We start from the raw sequence: 17,890 nt of genomic DNA, 5'->3' as shown, positions 1-17,890 counted from the left end.
CCGATTAATCCGATATTCTTTTCCAACTAATAAAAAGTGGCCTCACAGAGTAAGTAAATATTATTTCCATTGCCAATTCCATTGAACTCCAAAGTGTTCTGGTCCTGGTTTTTAAAGCAAATACGGGTACCTTTTTTAAATATTCCAACGACCCCGTTTCGTTTTTTATTAAAATCGTTTTTAAATATTATTATGCATTAGCTACAATTAGAATAAAACAATAATCGTTTTTAATCGTACGTGTAGAAATTATGCTGCTTCTATGTTTATTATTCAAAAGGGAAATACGCATTTTGCACAAAGAACAAACCATTATTGAACGAATCATTACAGGAGCTTTTTTGTTGTAAGTTATGCACCTCCAATTTCACACCCAACCGGAATTGGATACACACGTGACGAAGTTTCGTTCTGATGCGCTTAAAATCCATCATCATCCTCCTCGGCCATCTCCTTTGCCAGCTCCAAATCCTGCTGCTCCCGTTCCCTTCTCTCTTCGGCGCTTTCCAGCTCCTTCCCATACGACTTAGGTGGGTATCGCATCGCCTTCACGCTCTGGTTGTGCAGATCCAAACAGAACGAAATACGCTGATGGAAAGCGAGCTGAGGTTCACGGGTGGAGTAAATGTCGGTGCTCTCCTTGCTGCGCATATAACCCTTCTCGGGATCGAGCGTCGCTTCGATAACACCGTCGCGGATTGCTTTCGCGACGATGAATTCCGCATCTTCTGGTGAGTCTAGTCCCAGCTTGCGAGCTATATCCTGCGGGCTGATGCGCGAGTACGCTAGACCAATCGAACGGATAGCGGTCTTGATGACGTTATGACGCAAACGTATAATCAGTGTGAACGTGTGATCCTGGCGAAACTGTTCGCCAAAGTTTTCCAACACTTCACCGAAACGCTGCAAATTGCCCATTCGTACAGCCTGTGTAAGCTGGAAGTACGGTCCGAGCGAACGTCGCAAAGCGGCCTGCCGGAACACCTTACGTTCGGGAATATCGCCTAGCAGCAACTCTACGACGATCACCAACTTTTGCACCGTTTGGCGGAAACCGACCGCCGCCTGTTGAGGTGCTTTCCTTAACGCCTGTACCAGCTGCTTGTGGGCCACACTGTACTCCAGTTTGGCCGCCTTAATGCGTCCCAGATAGTAAAGGAACCGTGCGCACTCATTGTTGCTGGCCGTTTCCGGGAAAACCGACTTGTTTACCAGCTTGTCGGCCTGGTCGTACAGCGAATAGTGCAGATAATTACGCAGCAGACAGTTAATCAGCACGGCCTGTCCCTCGAAATCATTCCGCAGAGTGGCCGTACGCAGTCGGGAGTGCAAAAATGAGCGAATACTTTCCAGATCGTTGTTAAGTTCGGCTACGCGGGAGTGATAAAAGTAGCTCTTAGCGGCAATTAGATCCAATGACCGACGATTCTGACCCACAATCTTCGTCATCAGATCCTGCGAACATTTAGTCGCCTTCGGCAGATCATTCTTGTCCAGCAGGCGCACCAGTAGCAACAGATGGAAGTAGGCATCAACCTCCGGCAAAGGGCTCTTGATAGCCGCTCGTGGACGTGGCAGTTCCGGTTCCTGTGCACCAGCCGGATAGTCTTCGATGTACGCCATTATGCCGTCCCGTTCCGATCCGGCAGGATAGAGTTGCACGGCCAGCGATCGTACCACGACCAGGGCCAACTTTCTGCGCATAGTCGGTAGCGAACGCAGCACGCGCAGAATAAAGCGAGGCTCCTTACTTACGACCGCCTTGTCGATCTGTCGTGCATGGTCCCGGAGCTCCTGGACCGCAAGCAGTTCGGCGTCTTTTTTGGCCGTTTCCGCATCTTCTGCACTTTCCATCTCCACATCCACGATGGGCTCGGCTGAGGCGGCCGCCGCAGTTGCTGTCTGAGAAACCATCGCTGCGAACAAATAACAAACGAATCTAAACCTCACACTATACAATTGTTTCTCTCAATGCACTCGGGATGCGCCGCACGCGAATGTTCCAACACAAAAGTTGATTGTAATTTCCGCGAGAAGACGATGTGTTTTGTGTAGGTTTTGTGCCAAGTCATGGAAATTCTAGCACTTCCTTCGTTTTTGTCATTTTTATCCTGCAGTTGAGTGAAGTTTGGTGAGGGTTCGATCCCGCTGGCTATAGATGCGTGTTGAAAGCGTGAAACAATGCGTGCAGCTACCAGTTCTGAGTCGAAATCGATGCGGCGCTTCGTTCCACATCAACCAACAAATGACAGTTTTCGTGTGGCTAATTGACGGCGAAACCAACCAATTTTGATCAGCAGGTACCAATCATTTCGGGCCGCGGAAAAACATTATTGCTGTGAGACTTGTTTTGAGTTTCATATGAAAAAGGCACACTTCAGTTTGTAACGACCATCTAACGACGTCCGTGAAGATGTGGGCCGACACGCTGCTGATAGTTTTCATATCCATTTTCACCGCGCTACTCGGAGAAGGTAATGTGGCAATATTGTAAAGATTAGTGCCGCAGAACCTGGCGGATTTAGTTTGATACCTTTCCTCCGTACATCGTTGTTGCAGGTCTAACCTGGGTGATGGTTTATCGTACGGAAAAGTACCAAAAACTCAAAGGGGAAGTCGAAAAGCAGAGCAAAAAGCGTAAGTTTCCGGCACAGCTGTTTCCGCTGCATCTATTTTTGGCTAATGCTATATTTTGTTCGTTTGCAGTTGAAAAGCGCAAGGAAACTCTAGGCGAATCGCTAGACAAAAACCACAAAAAGAAAATTGAACGAGACGAAGAGAAGCTAAAGAACAACAACCGTGATCTCTCGCTGGTGAAGATGAAATCAATGTTTGCCATTGGTTTTGCGTTCACTGCACTACTCAGCATGTTCAACAGCATGTAATTTTGACCAGCATTGCATTCCAAGTGACCTTTTATGACCTCTTTTTATATGTGTTTTCACACAGTTTCGATGGACGAATCGTAGCCCGCTTACCCTTCGTGCCAATCTCGTGGATCCAGGGACTGAGCCACAGAAATCTGCCCGGCGAGGATTACACCGAGTGCTCGTTTATCTTTCTCTACATTCTCTGCACGATGTCCATCCGGCAGAACATCCAAAAAATGCTCGGTTTTGCTCCATCGCGTGCCGCAAGCAAGCAGGCAGGCGGCTTGTTCGGCCCAACGCCGGGACAGTTCAAGTAATACCGGCAGTACCGGACACCTTCAACTCTTGCTCGGGTTGGCCATGAATCGTTTCAATGGCAATTAATTTAACATTGACATGCTGCGCGTTTATTTAAAAGACCAGCGTTGTTACGTTCCACGTACGCGCTTCGTTATATCTGTTTTTCATCGCATTTTTCCTTTGTGTTCTAATGTAGTGTAGGATTCGTGTTTGTCGATGGATTAGGTTACACTGGGTTGAATAAATCCTTGTGTCAAAAAAGAACACGGGCGTGTAAAATGTTCTGTTTGTATTTCATTTTCAATGATTGTTTCAATCATCATAACGAACTTTCTAACACCTGCGCTCATTTGGACTAGAAAATGTTTGCCTCGTACATCGGTTGATCGATGATGACCCTATCGAACCCGAAGCGCGTGAGATCCACTGATCGGAACCCACCGTCTATGATCATCTCGGAAACGGCTCTTCCTACGGCTGGCGTTTGTTGAATGCCTGAAAATTCGATACGGAAAATACAATTAAACCCATTTCTAACAAGCTATTTAAATTATCTCTTACCATGCCCACTAAATCCGGTTGCAATGTACAAATTGTTATAGTATGGATGCGGGCCTACAATACCATTTTCATCGAACGTATTAAACTCATAGTACCCAGCCCATGAATTTTTCACCTTTATCGCTTCGAAACTCGGTACCAAATGGGCTAGATTTGGCCATACCGTTTTCTCGAAAAATCCATGATCAACATCCAAATTATCTATCGCTGGTTCCTCTTCCGGCAGTGGGCTTTTACCGCCCAAATAATTACCACCCAATCCATCCCGCCTAAAGTACGTCCCGCTGGGGTCAATCGTTAGTGGTGTGTTAATGCCCGGACCCTGATCATTTTCACACTGGAACACGTAAACGAAACGTTTTCTCGGTTCCACCGGTAGCGGTATTGATAGCATTCCTTTCCCCGTGCCAATCCTGGCCATCTTTGCAATCGCACCGGACTGAGCACCGGCAGCAATGACAGCGATCGCAAACTTTATCTCTCGCATTTCACCATCCTTCATCTTTACGAACGCACGATTAATGCCTTCGTACGCACCCTCCTCGATGCCTTCGGTCAAAATGTCCGGCTGTTGGTGGAAGCCAAACCCAACCATTTCACCCTCCACATAGTGCGCACCATACTCGGTAGCTCGTTTCCGGAAGCCAGAAAGCAACGCCCAGGGATCGAACCAGCCTTCCTTCTCCAGCCCATGACACCCCAGTACGATCCCTTCCGTGTTCATCCAGGGAAAACGTTGCTTAAGGCGACTCGCCGTCAGCAATTCGTTTTTTGCACCGAGCGTGCACTGTAGTTTGGAGTTTTGTTCCAACTGCTCTGCACCCGCTTCACTCGCCAGAAGCAAATATCCGTGCGGGGTGAAATTTAAATCGACGTCGTCACCAAGATAGTCCTTACTGTTGCGCATAAAATCTGCCCCAAACAGGCTCATTTGGATGTTTTCTACGATGGAAAACTGTTGCCGCAATCCGCCGACCGATAGGCAGGTGGAAGCCTGTCCGTAAGTCGAATCCTTTTCGACCACCACCACGTTAAGTCCTTCGCGAGCTCGCTTCTTCAACCAGTAGGCAATGGAGGATCCTACTCCACCGCCACCGATTACGAGAACGTCGCAATGAGATTGAAAATCGTCCCGCCTGTACCGCTGCAGATAGTTGTCGATCGATTCCGATGATTTGTCCTTGGTATCGCTTTTTGTTAAAAATCGCGGTAAAATCATTTTTTTCGCACGCTGCACATCGTTGCCGAGAAGTTTCAGTGTCCGTGAGATAGGGTTATCCTTGTTTGCTTCTACCTGTTCGGAAAGATCGTCACCGTTGCTGGTGCCGCCTTTGTTTCCCTTATCCGATGTGCCATAGTATCTTGCGCTGCATGCAGTTGCGTTTTGTCGTCTTACATGCCGTAAAATGGCCAATTTCCTTGAACGTCTTTGTAGCACCTGAAACATGTTCGATCTCACTTAACGTTTGCTTGCTTGTGTAGCTTATTCAGATCGATTCGTCCTCTTTGAAGTTTTGTTATCAACCGATGAATTTGATACGCAGTTCAGCAACAGATTCTAAACTTTTCGCTCCGGTTGCGAATAATGGGTCAATTCAAACCCCTCACTTATCTTATCAGCTACGGTGTTGACGATGGAAGTATTGTTTTATTTGCTTGTACTACAGGTACATGTTTGTCTGGCGCATCACCAGATTGGCCTGATGTGCTGCAAATAAAACACGAATATTGTGCAGATTTGCAATACAGCTGTGAGCACGAGCGAGTTGCGAGGATTATCAACTTATAACATTATTTAATATTGCTTGAATCATGAATTATGAAACGAAAATCGCGCACGTTATTCCTTTTGCACCGGCTGATGCTTTGTTTACGTTACTTCACAGGGTGATCGAATTTAAGCAAGTGGTACGTACATGGATTTTTTCACCAACCAACGTGATGCAACTTTGACAGTTATGAGCAACACAATGGAATACTCGCTCAGCAAAACACAGAACACCGCAAAAAGTGCTACAAATCATGTTGTTTGGTAATCGATTTTTGTGAGTGGTTTTATAAATGAATTTAACGTGTTTAAGTATGATAAAGAGCAGTGCTTAGTTGCCGAAAAATTCATCTGTTGTTTTGTCATGTGGACATAAACCTGTCATGCACACGGTCCTCGTGTATATTCCACGCATCGTACCAGTCCGATCGAGTGTATCGCCCCTCTTTCAATGTTGAGTTCGACACTGGCCCATCTGTACTGGAGGACAAGCTTGCCAATATCCGTATCACGATCGTTGTACCCTTCATCCGGAACATATTCTATACGCCACGGTTCCAACTTTAGCCCGAAGCAACGTTTCGCCATGCGGACCGCCTATTTCAAACAGCTGCCCGGTGAGGAGCAGTGCCAGATCAGCTTTCATCTGCTGCTCGACCAGTACAAGATAGACAAAGTGTTCAACTTTAATCGTAGTTTGACTGAACAGATCGATAACAGCCTGGATCGAATTCGGGCGAACGTGGAAAAAGAGTTCCAGAAGAAAAACAAGCGGAAAAAGGTCAAAAAGCAACCAGTACAACCCGCCGAGGATAATGCACCGACTGGTGAGCAGAGCACTGAAGTTCCGACCGACGTGCCGATCCTTGTGTCACTCGGTACCGGTGAGGAAAAGATTACCAATATGACCATTGCAGATATATTGGCCAAATTTGACGCCGGCCAATACCCAAACGTGCAGCTTACTGTGTTGAACGAAAACTTCCAAGTTTCGTACAACAGTCCAGAGGTGCACGCGGTCAAATTGCCTACATCAATGTTGGCCGACTTTTATGTGTGTCCATCCCGACTCGAACTTCACTTTGCAGCACGCGAATGTAGCACGTACAGCTGGTCCCGAGGCCTGATGCCAGAGTCGGGCAATGCGCAACAGATCCGCTGGGAGCAGGTCAGCACGGAGTTGACATACATGGTGCGGAAGAGTGACGTTGGTCATCATCTGAAATTTAGCTGCACTCCGAAGGATTCCACCGGACGGTCTGGCCCGATGATGGAAATCATTTCACCGCAACAGGTTCAGGCTGGACCGGGATTGTGTCCGTTCGAGGTACGCCATTTGTTCACACAGCAGAAGCTCAACGATGGTCAGTTTCGTGTGGTGTCGTATAATATACTTGCTGAGCTGTACTCCGACAGTGACTACAGCCGGAATGTTCTGTTCTCATATACGCCACCGTACGCACTAGAAATCGATTATCGGAAGCAACTGTTCGTGAAGGAGATCCTCGGCTATCGAGCCGATATCGTATGCTTGCAGGAGGTGGACACAAAGATATTCACCCTGGATCTGGTGCCTATTTTTGATCAGAAAAATCTTACCGGCCACTACCAAGCAAAACGAAACGTTGCAGAAGGGCTGGCAACGTTTTATGATGTGAATAAATTTGAGTAAGTACTTTCCGAGACTTTCTGCTTCCTGTTTGCTATATGAAGTTATTCTTTTTTATAGATTGCTTGAAAAAGATGGCGTCATCATCAGCGAGATTTTGCAACGATATCCTGAGCTATGGAACCAAATAAAGGATAACAAACCGTTGGTAGAGAGGGTAGAGAACAGATCTACCGCATTACAACTTACCTTTTTGCGCAGTAAACACGACTCTCGGAAGCATCTGCTGGTGGCCAATACGCATCTGTATTTCAGCCCAGATGCTGACCATGTGCGTTTGCTGCAGATAGGATACGCCATGCTATATGTACGCGAACAGTACGAACGGATTGCTCAACAATACAATCTACAGGAGTCGGAGTTGGCGCTGCTGTTTTGTGGTGACTTCAATTCGGTGCCGGAGTGTGGCATCTACAAGCTCATGACGGAACGGTTCGTTGGGCCGGAATTCGCCGACTGGGAGAGCAATAAGGAGGAAGCAGTTAAAAACGTTTCCCTGTCGCAACCGTTCAAGATGGCTTCGGCCTGTGGGTGTCCCGAGTTTACGAACTATACGGTGGGATTCGCTGCGTGCATCGACTACATCTTCTACCAGCAGGGAGCTTTGAATGTGAACGACGTTATTCCGATGCCAAGTCGGGAAGAGCTATCGATGTACGAAGCGATACCATCTCCCGTCTTTCCTTCGGATCACGTTGCGCTGGTCGCAAACTTGGAGTGGAGAAGATAGAATGGTGTGACTATTGAAAATTGGTTGTCTGTAAGATGTATTAGCAAAACTAGCATAGCCGTTTCTATGAATTTTACAAAACAGTTGCTGTGAATGTTAAAAGCATATTTGTATGCTTCGTTATCATTTTGGCCATCAAAAGCTTAAACCAGCATTGTGGAAACCCCGATTAAATGTTAACTATGCAAAGAAGGTTTAGTTTTTTGGTTTTCTTCTTTCCTAACGATCTTTCAAATGTTCCGGATTAATGTACAAAGTCAGGACATGCAGGTTCTCGAGCAAGATGTTTCGGTTTTATGTTTGTCCTTTAGTTCTCTGCTTCACGCGAACGCCCTTCAGTTACGATAAATTACTTTCTATACTATGCTCATTTTCCAACATGATCGATAGAATATCCGATGATTCGTGTATATGGCTCAAATCGAGGACGTTATGCTCCCGATAGAATAGTTCGAAAGGCACCGTCGCCAGTGTGTCATGGTTCAGCGAAACGATACAGTTGCACGTCCCTTTCTGATTGAACGAAATCGTACGCACAGTATCTGCTAGAGTGGCCAAAAACAACGCACGCTGGAAGTCTTGCTTATTTTGCGTATCATTCGGATTCGAAGTGGCCAGCAGATCAAACGACTCGACTATAACTAAGCCCGGAATGCAGTTAGTCCAGCGCTGCAGATCGAGCAGACGTTTCAAGGCAGCATCGATTGTTCGAACATAGATAAAGGTAATCATTTTGAACAGATCGCTAAATTGTTCCCGAATGCTGGTTGCGACCCGTTCGAGTGGCTTTTGCGTGAAGAACAAAACACGAAACCCGGTATGCGTGTACTTGATGGCCGTATCGAACAGGATGTCTTGTAGATGGTCCGATTTACCCGGTTCCCCTCGGATCAGCAGCATTGACCGGCGGAGTGCATGTTCCATTGGAAGATCCATCGCATGCTAGTACTTGGAGTTTAATAAAACCTGAAAGAAAGGAATTAAAGATGTGAAATGGTAGAAAAATACAGCACTTGCCAATTGCAGCCACACCGTGCTAGTAATTTCGAATGGAAATGTTTCACTCGTACCGGTTGACGTTTCTTCCAGTACGTCGTTTGACAGCTGTTTGTTGACTTCTCCTTACGTAAACACCCTCCAGAAAACCATCAGCCGGTGCAAAACTTGCTCGAAGCTCGCGATGTCGGTGGTGGGTCTAGTTTCCCGATTTGTCACATGTGGCCAAAATCTGGCCGGCCACCGGGTAAGTAATAGATTCCGTAATACACCAGTTGCTCTGCAACACTACAGCACCAGCTTGCTTTCTTCATTCTCTAGCTCCAACAAGTACGAAACAAGTGGGCCGATTGGCGTATGATTAAGGATCACAAACGTCGGCAGTGTGTGGTGCAGCATGCGGATGCCCGTTTGCGGGTCAACTCGCTCAGGAAGAACACGATCCTGCCGATTGAATTGCGGGAAATTGCCAGCAAGGAGATTGATGCCTTTCCGCGTGATTCATCTTTGGTGCGTGTCCGAGAGCGGTGCGCAGTAACGTCGCGTCCGCGTGGTATCGTACACCGGTGGCGGGTCAGTCGCATCGTGTGGCGTCACATGGCGGACTACAATAAGCTGTCCGGTGTTCAACGAGCAATGTGGTAGCTGGGGAATAGGATAGATGGAGGATCATTAGAGTTATACAATCTTATTTGCTGTAGTTAAGCGGAAGATACGCATCAAAGAAGGAAGTGTCCTCAAAGGCTTAATAAGATTCACATTATTAAAATCATCTTCACGAAGTGTTTCTCATTGCTACATGTTGACCATATTTTTAGAAATACATCTATTTGGCTAATTTAAATATCTACCGAAATAGTAATAAGTGGTGGGATGCCCTCATTGTTTGACATTGCCACTTTCATTCTGTTCGATAAATTGAAGCTGTTTCATCCATTACAAAACAGAGGCCTGACAGAGCACAATCTTATCAGCTGTTGTTTTTGTTCTGTGGCATAGCTTTGGGTCCTGCGATCCAGTTTCCGTGCAACAGCTTCGTAAATGAACCTTTTACTTTCACTTTCAACGGCCGATCTATTCCACAACACGTCGCGATCAACACAGGAACTGGTTTAATACACCCAAAACCAAAACCGGGTCCGCGCGGGTGGAACAGAGAAACTCATTGTGCTCATTTAGAGCTCGCACTGCTTACGTGGAGCACACACCGCGAGTCGGGTTCTTTCGTGGGTGAATAGGAAATTTGTCTTAGTGAACGGTAGAACGTTCACAAACGTAAGCTGTAGCTCATTTTTTGTACCAGGTCCGTGTCATTCGTTTGTCCTTTCGAGAGCTGTACAGGTTCTAGTGCTGAAACCCTTGTTTTTTTTGAAGTCCAAAGGTCAAAGCTTGCCACCAAATGAACATGACTCGCTTGATTCAATCTCGAACCGTGGCATCACCACTCGGGAGAGTGTTAACATCATCTAGTGCGTCACTACCTGTGGGCAAAATGGTTCCAACTTCCCAGCAAACGTACGGTACATCCGCCACGTCCGGGACGCTTGCGCTTCAACGCCAACCCGTCCCGAAACTCTCCGATACGATGCAGAAGCTAGTAAGATCTATTGAACCGCACGTCGATGCAACCACCCTAGCCGGAACACAGCATGCCATTGAGCAGTTTACAGTGCCAGGAGGAATTGGTCAAAAATTACAATCCTTACTAGAGCAACGTGCGGCGCAAAAAGATAACTGGCTTGCAGATTGGTGGCTCCGCAGTGCGTACATGGAGTACCGGGATCCGGTCATTGTGTACTCAAGTCCGGGTCTTGTCTTTCCCAAGGCCAACTATAAAACACTCGACGAACAGTTGCAGTACGCGGCAAAAATGGTTTCGGCAGCACTCGCCTACAAGATGCTTATCGATGGTGGTAAAATTAAGCCGGAAATGATGGGTAAGATTCCGTTGGATATGTCACAGTACGAGAAGATCTTCGGTACCTGTCGTATTCCCGGGAAGGAACGCGATTCGGTGCAGTACAACCCACGATCGAGACACATCGTGGTGGCGTGCAATAATCACTACTATCGACTTCCGGTGTTCACTTCTGCTGGAGGTATTGCTAGCGAGGGACAAATTCTCACAGAACTGAAGAAGATCGCTACCAAGGAAGGTAACAACCGGGCACCTCCTCTTGGCATACTGACCGCTAACCATCGGGATAGTTGGGCACATGCGTACGATACGTTAATGGCCGATCCGATCAATCGTTCCTCGGTGGAAAGCATTCAGCAAGCACTGTTTGTTCTGTCGCTCGATCAGGAGCTGCCACAAAAATCTGGAACCGATCATATCGTAACGGCAAGTGATCTTTTGATCCACGGCGGAGGTTCCAACGCTAACGGCGGCAACCGATGGTACGACAAAACGATCCAACTCGTTGTAGCTCCGAACGGCATTAATGGTCTGACGTACGAACATTCCCCAGCCGAAGGACAACCGATCGCGGTAATGACGGACTTCCTGCTGGAGTATATTAACAGCGGAAAGCGTCTCAATACAATGGATCAACCAGAATTAAAGGATGGAGCAGTTAAGCTAGCCCTTAACGTAACACCTTCGTTGCAATCGGAAATCGAAAAGGCGGCCAATTTCGTGGATAAACTGGCCGCAGACATACAGATGGACTATGTGCACTTTACCGATTACGGGAAAGGATTCATCAAAACGCAGCGCATGAGTCCGGATAGTTACATCCAGATGGCCATCCAGTATGCTTTCTATCGATTGCATCACGCTCCCGGTGCCCATTACGAATCGGCCCAAAATCGGATGTATATACACGGTCGCACGGAAACCATACGCTCGTGTTCGGTCGAATCGATTGCGTTTGCACGGGCAATGCTAGAGCCGAAACAGGATGGACGATCCAAGCTGGAAGCTATGAAAGCTGCCATCAACGCCCACAAGGCGTACGTTTCGATGGCAATCCAGGGACAAGGAGTAGATCGACATCTGCTGGGATTGAAGCTGACCGCGAAGGAGAATGGACTGACCGTGCCGGAATTCTTTTCCGACCAAGGCATACAGCGTAGCGCACATATGCGGCTTTCCACTAGCCAGGTGGCATCACGATACGATGCGTTCATGTGCTATGGACCGTTAACGCAAGACGGTTACGGATGCTGCTACAATCCGAAGGAGGACGATATGTGGTTCGGCGTGTCGGCGTTCCGTTCGAACAAGGAATCGGATCTAGCGCGGTTCCGCGTGAGCTTGCAGGAAGCGTTGCGCGAAATGTACGAAGTGTTGGTCATGTACGGCGAGAAGCCCAAGGCCAAATTGTAAGCGGCCGTCGTGTCCTATTATCCCGGTGATTTTTTTGAGTTTTTGTTTGTTTCACTAGTGGTTTATAGTTTCTTTTTGATAATGATGTTTTATAGTATTAGTAACTAAAGTGTTTATCCTTACGCGTCCCAGAATGCGTCCTACCAATAAAACTGACTGATTTTTAAATAAAATAAAGCTGGTGATGGTTTTTATAATATGCAATGTTCTGTTTTTTGGTCTTATTGTTATTTTTGGAGACTGGGGGCAATTTCCTTTTTTGGCTTGTAGGACTTAATAGACCATTCCTAAATTGTACATCCTAATATTCATTAGAGTTTGAGATAGTATACTAGTACATACACAGTAGCATACTGTATCCTGCCGAGAGAAAACACGATTCGCGACAATTAGTGCATTATTTGGCCTTGCGTCCCAGTTCTGTCTTAATAGACTTTTTTTACCACGTAGCCGAATAGTCGATCAGTCCTTGTTACGCAAGTCCCCTTCTTTCATCAGTGTTTAAATAAACAAATTCCTGATATTGGTGCATCCTTACACTTAACACTAAATGCTTTGTTAATATTTTTATTCATTTTTTTACGTTTCGTACACCAAGTTATCAAGCCTTACTAATACATAAGTAGTTTTATCAACTTCTATCCTATCCTTCAGTGCTATTGACCATCAATAGAATAGTGACATTGGTCTCGACAGAACGTGGAACGGTCCACCGAAAACCAATCCACTTTCAGCAGTAGATGTGCACAAAAACCGTGAAGGAATTTGAATCGTTTCAATATACCCCCTGTCAATTTGGGTACAAATGATACTGTAAAGTATACCCACACGTGCCTTGTGAGAAGGTGGTGAACGGAACATTAATCATACTATATAGTGATTGATTACGCTTTTTGCTCTAGACTTGTTTGAAATTTCATTAGTTATTAAAATTCATCACTCTTACTAAAATTATGTACGTAAAGTTATATAATGGTAGCATTTAAGGAATTTTAACGAAAATGCCAGAAATCCCCCAAACTAGTGCGCACAAATAGATGAGCGGTATCGATTAATTTTAAACCGTATGAATAACGTTGCACTACTACACGATGGGATAGCGGGTACCCCACAGGTACGGCGGATTCACAGTTCCGCACACACTTTATCGTCCTTCAACTAGAAAAGAAAAGAAAAATTCAGTAAACGAATTAATTTTCACTCAATGGCTATGGGTATTGTGGTTACTCACTGTAGGAAGAGAGGTCAATTTCGTCCGGCAGCTCGTTGATGTTCACATCGAACCGATCCTGAACATCGTTAAGAATCTTTGCGTCAGCCTCATCCGAGATGAAGGTGATGGCGAGACCCTTAGTACCGAAACGACCGGCTCGGGCCACTCGATGCAGATAGGTATCCGAATCTTCCGGCATGTCATAATTGAACACAATGTTCACACGCTCAATATCCATACCGCGACCGAACAGATTCGTGGCAACTAGGATTCGCTTCTGAAAATCCTTGAACTGCTGATACCGCGACAAACGTTCTTCCTGCACCATGCCACGATGGATGCCGATGGCGGGGAAATTTTGTTCAGTCAGCAGCTGTGCCAGGGCCATGCAGCGTTGAACGGATTTGACGAAAATAACCACCTGGGATATAAGATAATACACTTTTAGCGCCAACGAGTCTCATGCATCGCTATACTGTCCTTTCAATCCCGATCGCATACCTGATTGAACTCCAATACATCAAGTAATTCGAACAGTTTCTTGTTCTTCTCGTTTTCCTTCAGTTTCACATAATGTTGCTGCAGACCGTGAAGTGTTAGTTTAGTTTCGTCGTCAACATACACTTCCATCGGCTAAAGATTATCCATTCACAACAATGACAACATAACGGAAAGAGAAACGAAGAGAGGATATGCAACATAATTAGACCAATTGATGAATTTTACAGATTCAAAAAAAAAATAATGTCAATATTACTGCCCAGTCTAACTACTACAACTGGTTCGGCTTCGGAAAAGTCGCGACGGTTATAGTCGTAACATAGTTTATGTGCTCAAAATTAGGAACTAGATTATAAAACACGTTAAACCCCACACCGAAACTGCCAATGACTCATTCATCGTTATCGTTCGTTACGGAGTTGACCTACTAGAGGTCATGCATGCTGGAACTGGCTTAAAAAGAAATATTTTTATCACGTTACCAGGCAGGACAGTTGCACCGAGGGAATAGTCCGGATGGATTTATCGATCCTATCATTTTATATGATAGCGCTATATGTTTTAAAACGGAACATGATAACAATTCATCACAGCAGAGCGAATATCGCATGAAGGTACGATTGCAATTCAATTGGCATTAAATGTGTCTGCATCAGTGTGGTGTTTTGCGAGTTAAATAATGCAAGATCGATTGAGTTTATGATCCAATGTAAGTGACATTATTATTAATGTACGACAAAACGTTAATTAAGTATTTGCTTCTTAAACTTATTGAGAAACAACTGCATGAAATTAAACTGGAAACGATCGCATCTAGACCACCAAATTTAGAGACGAATTATCGGTAAAGTTTGCACATATATCGTGGGGAAAGTTTGACCAAAAACAAGGATTTGTTAGGACGTTTCATAAGGAACGCTTATTTCAATTGGCTTTTTCCCTCCCTTCCAGAATGAGCTGATGAACAAAGGAGTACATTTCTATAGTTCTTCACCAGCTGGGAAGCAAGAAGAGATCCCTTGTTATGTCTGCTCCTGTAACGATATAAATGGCTTATGGATGTTGTTAGCTATTATCTACGATTATTGCTACATACGGCTCCTTGTCCACTTTTCCGCTTGATGCTAGGGGTAGATGCAGCAACACAGACAACCATCGGATCATTTGGTCAACTCAACATCGCACCGTCGGCCCAGGGGACACGTACCATCATCATTTCGTTCCGATTGGAATGCGCCTCTCGAACACGATTAATTGATGTTTCGTTTTTTTTTAAATCAACTGTTTGCACGTCCAGTAGCGCTGCACGGCCATGACACGGACAGGACGCGGACAATCGACTTTTTTCATTTTCCACACGATCGATGCATTCGTTCTTTTTAAACAGTAATTTCGTCATCCTGACCGACTATTTTCAAACGTTTAACGTGCGATCGCAACTGCAAGGTGTAAATAATTTCTACGCCACTTTAACACAACTTTTGTGTTTACGTTTGCTCGGGTTGGTTTGATTTAGGGAAATATTAGAACGTTTTGTATTATAGGGGTTGGTTTTGTTTTATGGTGTTTGTTGTAAGTTTATACACCTTTGCAGCAGCTGATCCTCTTTGGATATGTCATTTTGCTGGTGCAGACATTAAGAGGATCCTCAGGGCAACGACGAGAGATGCCTTACCATATGCTTTCGTCTCGAATCAATTGCGATTGTTATCGTAGGATATTCTTGCATGGTCTCGCCCCCGTCAGGATGTACGGAAACGGACGATGGAAAGCAGCAATGCACACCGATGCGTTTACATCCACAATCCAAACCACTAGCTTCCAAAACAGACGTACAGCTCAGAATTGTACACTGGTTGGCATTGTATACTTTCAAGTAGCCGCGATCGGCCAAAGTAGATATTGTGTTTTGGCGGAGTTATGGTGCAGTTCCATATGCCGCCTGTCCGACGAGGACGACGACGACAAACCACCAGCAGCAGCAGCAACAGTAACGACAGCAATGGTAGAGCGAGTTGCCAGCTTCAGTGAACTTGAGCGATTACTATTCGGCAAACTTTTCCCATCGACACAGTAACTTTCCGATCGCTTTATAACATTACGAGTAGCAGTAGTAGTAGTAGAGGTAGATGGGGAAGTAGAAGTAGTAGTAGAACTAGTGGTGGTATTTACATCTTGCATGAACTTTTTGCACACTGGTCGAATTTCTTTGCTCAGTGTGGCGGAGAACATCATCACTTGCTTTCCGTGCGGTGTGTTACGGAATATCTCCTGGACGTCGCGGCGCATATCTGTGTGCGAAGAAATAAATAAAAACATTTAGTAAAAAATATATTCCGATATTGGCGTAGAAAAATTAACATTGTGCTATTTTCAGTAAGTGATACAAGTATCGATCATTGTCGTAACTCAGTTGTCCCTATCTACTAAATGAAGATCAAATCATCATATACATAACCTAAAAATAAGAACACCTTCGGTTTGATAACTCACCTAACTGTTCGAGCATTTTGTCGCACTCGTCGAGTATGAAATGTTTCAGGTTTTTCAGGTTCAGCTTCTTGTTCCGGATAAGAGCCAGCACACGTCCCGGCGTTCCCACGATAATGTGTGGTGTTGTCGTTTTTAGCACCTCTTCATCCTTCTGAATCGGTAGCCCACCGAAAAATACGGCCACCTTGATGGTGGGCATGTACTTACAAAACCGCTCGTACTCCTTGCTAATCTGGAAAGCGAGCTCGCGCGTATGGCACATAACCAGGACGTACGGCACGTTCTCTGTCGGTTCCAGCTGCTGCAACGTGGCAAGCACAAACACAGCTGTCTTTCCCATACCGGACTTGGCCTGGCACAAAATGTCCATACCAAGCACAGCCTGTGGAATACATTCGTGTTGCACTGAAAGGGAAAAAATAAAGCAATCATAGTTAGCCTTTTTTCCGATGCCAAGATTGTGCGAAAAAAAAACTTGCATGTGGCAATTCTTTTATCAGATCATTATACACAAATCTATCATTTCGTTTGATCAGATGTCCCTATCTACTAAAATGATGTGAAATTTTCATCACGTGAAAGACCGCCCGCAAGGTAATGTAAAAAAAACAACCTAATTTTACTCACCTTCAGAGGGATGCTCGAAACCACAGTCGACAATGGCGCGCAATATTTCAGGCTTCAGCAAAAAATCACGGAAACCAGAGCTGTGAATCGATACGTAAGTACCCTTCACATCCTTCTTCGGCTGTTCCGTGGTCTCTGCCACCACCTGCTCGGTCTGGTCCTCTTCCTCGTAATCTAAAAGATCCTCGTTATCAGCCATTGCTTATGGGTGGGAGACTTGACCGCGAAGCGATGAGAGGTTAGCTGCAGGGAAAAGAGGAAAAAAAAAACCTTCAATTTCTACAACTACGCACTGGAAATGTTGCATTCGTATCACACATGGGTTAAAAAGAAATTATGATTCTTTCTTCGTTTCAATAAAACATGTTCAATTATTTACTAACATCTACAGACGAAACTCTATATTTTTCTCTCGAAATCTTGCGGCTAAAGCCGCCGGGTGGCGTTAGTTTCCGCCATTTTGAAACGCGTGGATTTGATTCATGGCGCTAAGCCAACGAAATTTAATTCCAATTTTTAATGCACTGCACCGATCACAACCCATCAATATTATGCTCATAGTGCACTTTTATGACTAATCTTCAACTTTTCGTTAACTAATTGAAGAATTTAAACAAATTAACCACGAATTTCTTACCTAAAATAGAAGAACACGCGCGACACGCTTGGCAGCTGGGCAAAAAGTAGACGAGCGAGAGCGAAGTGGCAATAGAAAGAGAGGAATTTTCACTGTTGTCAAACTTCGGCTATTGTCGGATAATCAAACCAAGAGCTCGACTCCGGTGGACATAAACGGAGACCCGTAAGTTGCCAAGATGGATGTTTTTGACA

General features: G+C 45.3%; 8 protein-coding genes across 8 annotated transcripts; 4 read left to right on the top strand and 4 right to left on the bottom strand.

Annotated features, from left to right (window-relative positions):
* Positions 1-241: 241 nt before the first annotated feature.
* LOC128301949 (probable 26S proteasome non-ATPase regulatory subunit 3) lies at positions 242-2,061 on the bottom strand. The gene has a single exon (XM_053038634.1). It carries the CDS (start codon positions 1,912-1,914, stop codon positions 421-423), a length of 1,494 nt encoding a protein of 497 aa, XP_052894594.1. The 5' UTR covers positions 1,915-2,061; the 3' UTR covers positions 242-420.
* A 220-nt stretch (positions 2,062-2,281) lies between these two features.
* On the top strand, positions 2,282-3,417 carry LOC128300870 (calcium load-activated calcium channel). Its single transcript, XM_053037100.1, has 4 exons — positions 2,282-2,474; positions 2,560-2,637; positions 2,707-2,881; positions 2,950-3,417. Exons 1-4 carry the CDS (start codon positions 2,414-2,416, stop codon positions 3,185-3,187), a joined length of 552 nt encoding a protein of 183 aa, XP_052893060.1. The 5' UTR covers positions 2,282-2,413; the 3' UTR covers positions 3,188-3,417.
* On the bottom strand, positions 3,303-5,487 carry LOC128300868 (FAD-dependent oxidoreductase domain-containing protein 1). Its single transcript, XM_053037098.1, has 2 exons — positions 3,732-5,487; positions 3,303-3,665 (listed from the first exon to the last, which is right to left on the bottom strand). Exons 1-2 carry the CDS (start codon positions 5,176-5,178, stop codon positions 3,526-3,528), a joined length of 1,587 nt encoding a protein of 528 aa, XP_052893058.1. The 5' UTR covers positions 5,179-5,487; the 3' UTR covers positions 3,303-3,525.
* Positions 5,488-5,603: 116 nt separating this feature from the next.
* Positions 5,604-7,908, top strand: LOC128300867 (2',5'-phosphodiesterase 12). Its single transcript, XM_053037097.1, has 2 exons — positions 5,604-7,167; positions 7,229-7,908. Exons 1-2 carry the CDS (start codon positions 5,951-5,953, stop codon positions 7,896-7,898), a joined length of 1,887 nt encoding a protein of 628 aa, XP_052893057.1. The 5' UTR covers positions 5,604-5,950; the 3' UTR covers positions 7,899-7,908.
* A 200-nt stretch (positions 7,909-8,108) lies between these two features.
* Positions 8,109-8,859, bottom strand: LOC128300869 (uncharacterized). The gene has a single exon (XM_053037099.1). It carries the CDS (start codon positions 8,832-8,834, stop codon positions 8,238-8,240), a length of 597 nt encoding a protein of 198 aa, XP_052893059.1. The 5' UTR covers positions 8,835-8,859; the 3' UTR covers positions 8,109-8,237.
* Positions 8,860-9,030: 171 nt separating this feature from the next.
* Positions 9,031-9,690, top strand: LOC128304212 (28S ribosomal protein S14, mitochondrial). Its single transcript, XM_053041374.1, has 2 exons — positions 9,031-9,141; positions 9,216-9,690. Exons 1-2 carry the CDS (start codon positions 9,079-9,081, stop codon positions 9,537-9,539), a joined length of 387 nt encoding a protein of 128 aa, XP_052897334.1. The 5' UTR covers positions 9,031-9,078; the 3' UTR covers positions 9,540-9,690.
* Positions 9,691-10,056: 366 nt separating this feature from the next.
* On the top strand, positions 10,057-12,423 carry LOC128302278 (carnitine O-acetyltransferase). Its single transcript, XM_053039064.1, has one exon. It carries the CDS (start codon positions 10,294-10,296, stop codon positions 12,223-12,225), a length of 1,932 nt encoding a protein of 643 aa, XP_052895024.1. The 5' UTR covers positions 10,057-10,293; the 3' UTR covers positions 12,226-12,423.
* Positions 12,424-12,746: 323 nt separating this feature from the next.
* Positions 12,747-17,744, bottom strand: LOC128305979 (ATP-dependent RNA helicase WM6). The gene is made up of 7 exons (XM_053043633.1): positions 17,697-17,744; positions 17,060-17,302; positions 16,433-16,837; positions 16,112-16,230; positions 13,940-14,071; positions 13,457-13,859; positions 12,747-13,383 (listed from the first exon to the last, which is right to left on the bottom strand). Exons 2-7 carry the CDS (start codon positions 17,256-17,258, stop codon positions 13,370-13,372), a joined length of 1,272 nt encoding a protein of 423 aa, XP_052899593.1. The 5' UTR covers positions 17,259-17,302; positions 17,697-17,744; the 3' UTR covers positions 12,747-13,369.
* Positions 17,745-17,890: the final 146 nt, after the last annotated feature.

The sequence above is a fragment of the Anopheles moucheti genome, chromosome 3 (assembly GCF_943734755.1).
Source record: "Anopheles moucheti chromosome 3, idAnoMoucSN_F20_07, whole genome shotgun sequence".
NCBI classification, from domain to species: Eukaryota; Metazoa; Arthropoda; class Insecta; order Diptera; family Culicidae; genus Anopheles; species Anopheles moucheti.
Note: the sequence above shows the minus strand (reverse complement) of the source record. Positions and strands in the feature narration are given on the sequence as shown.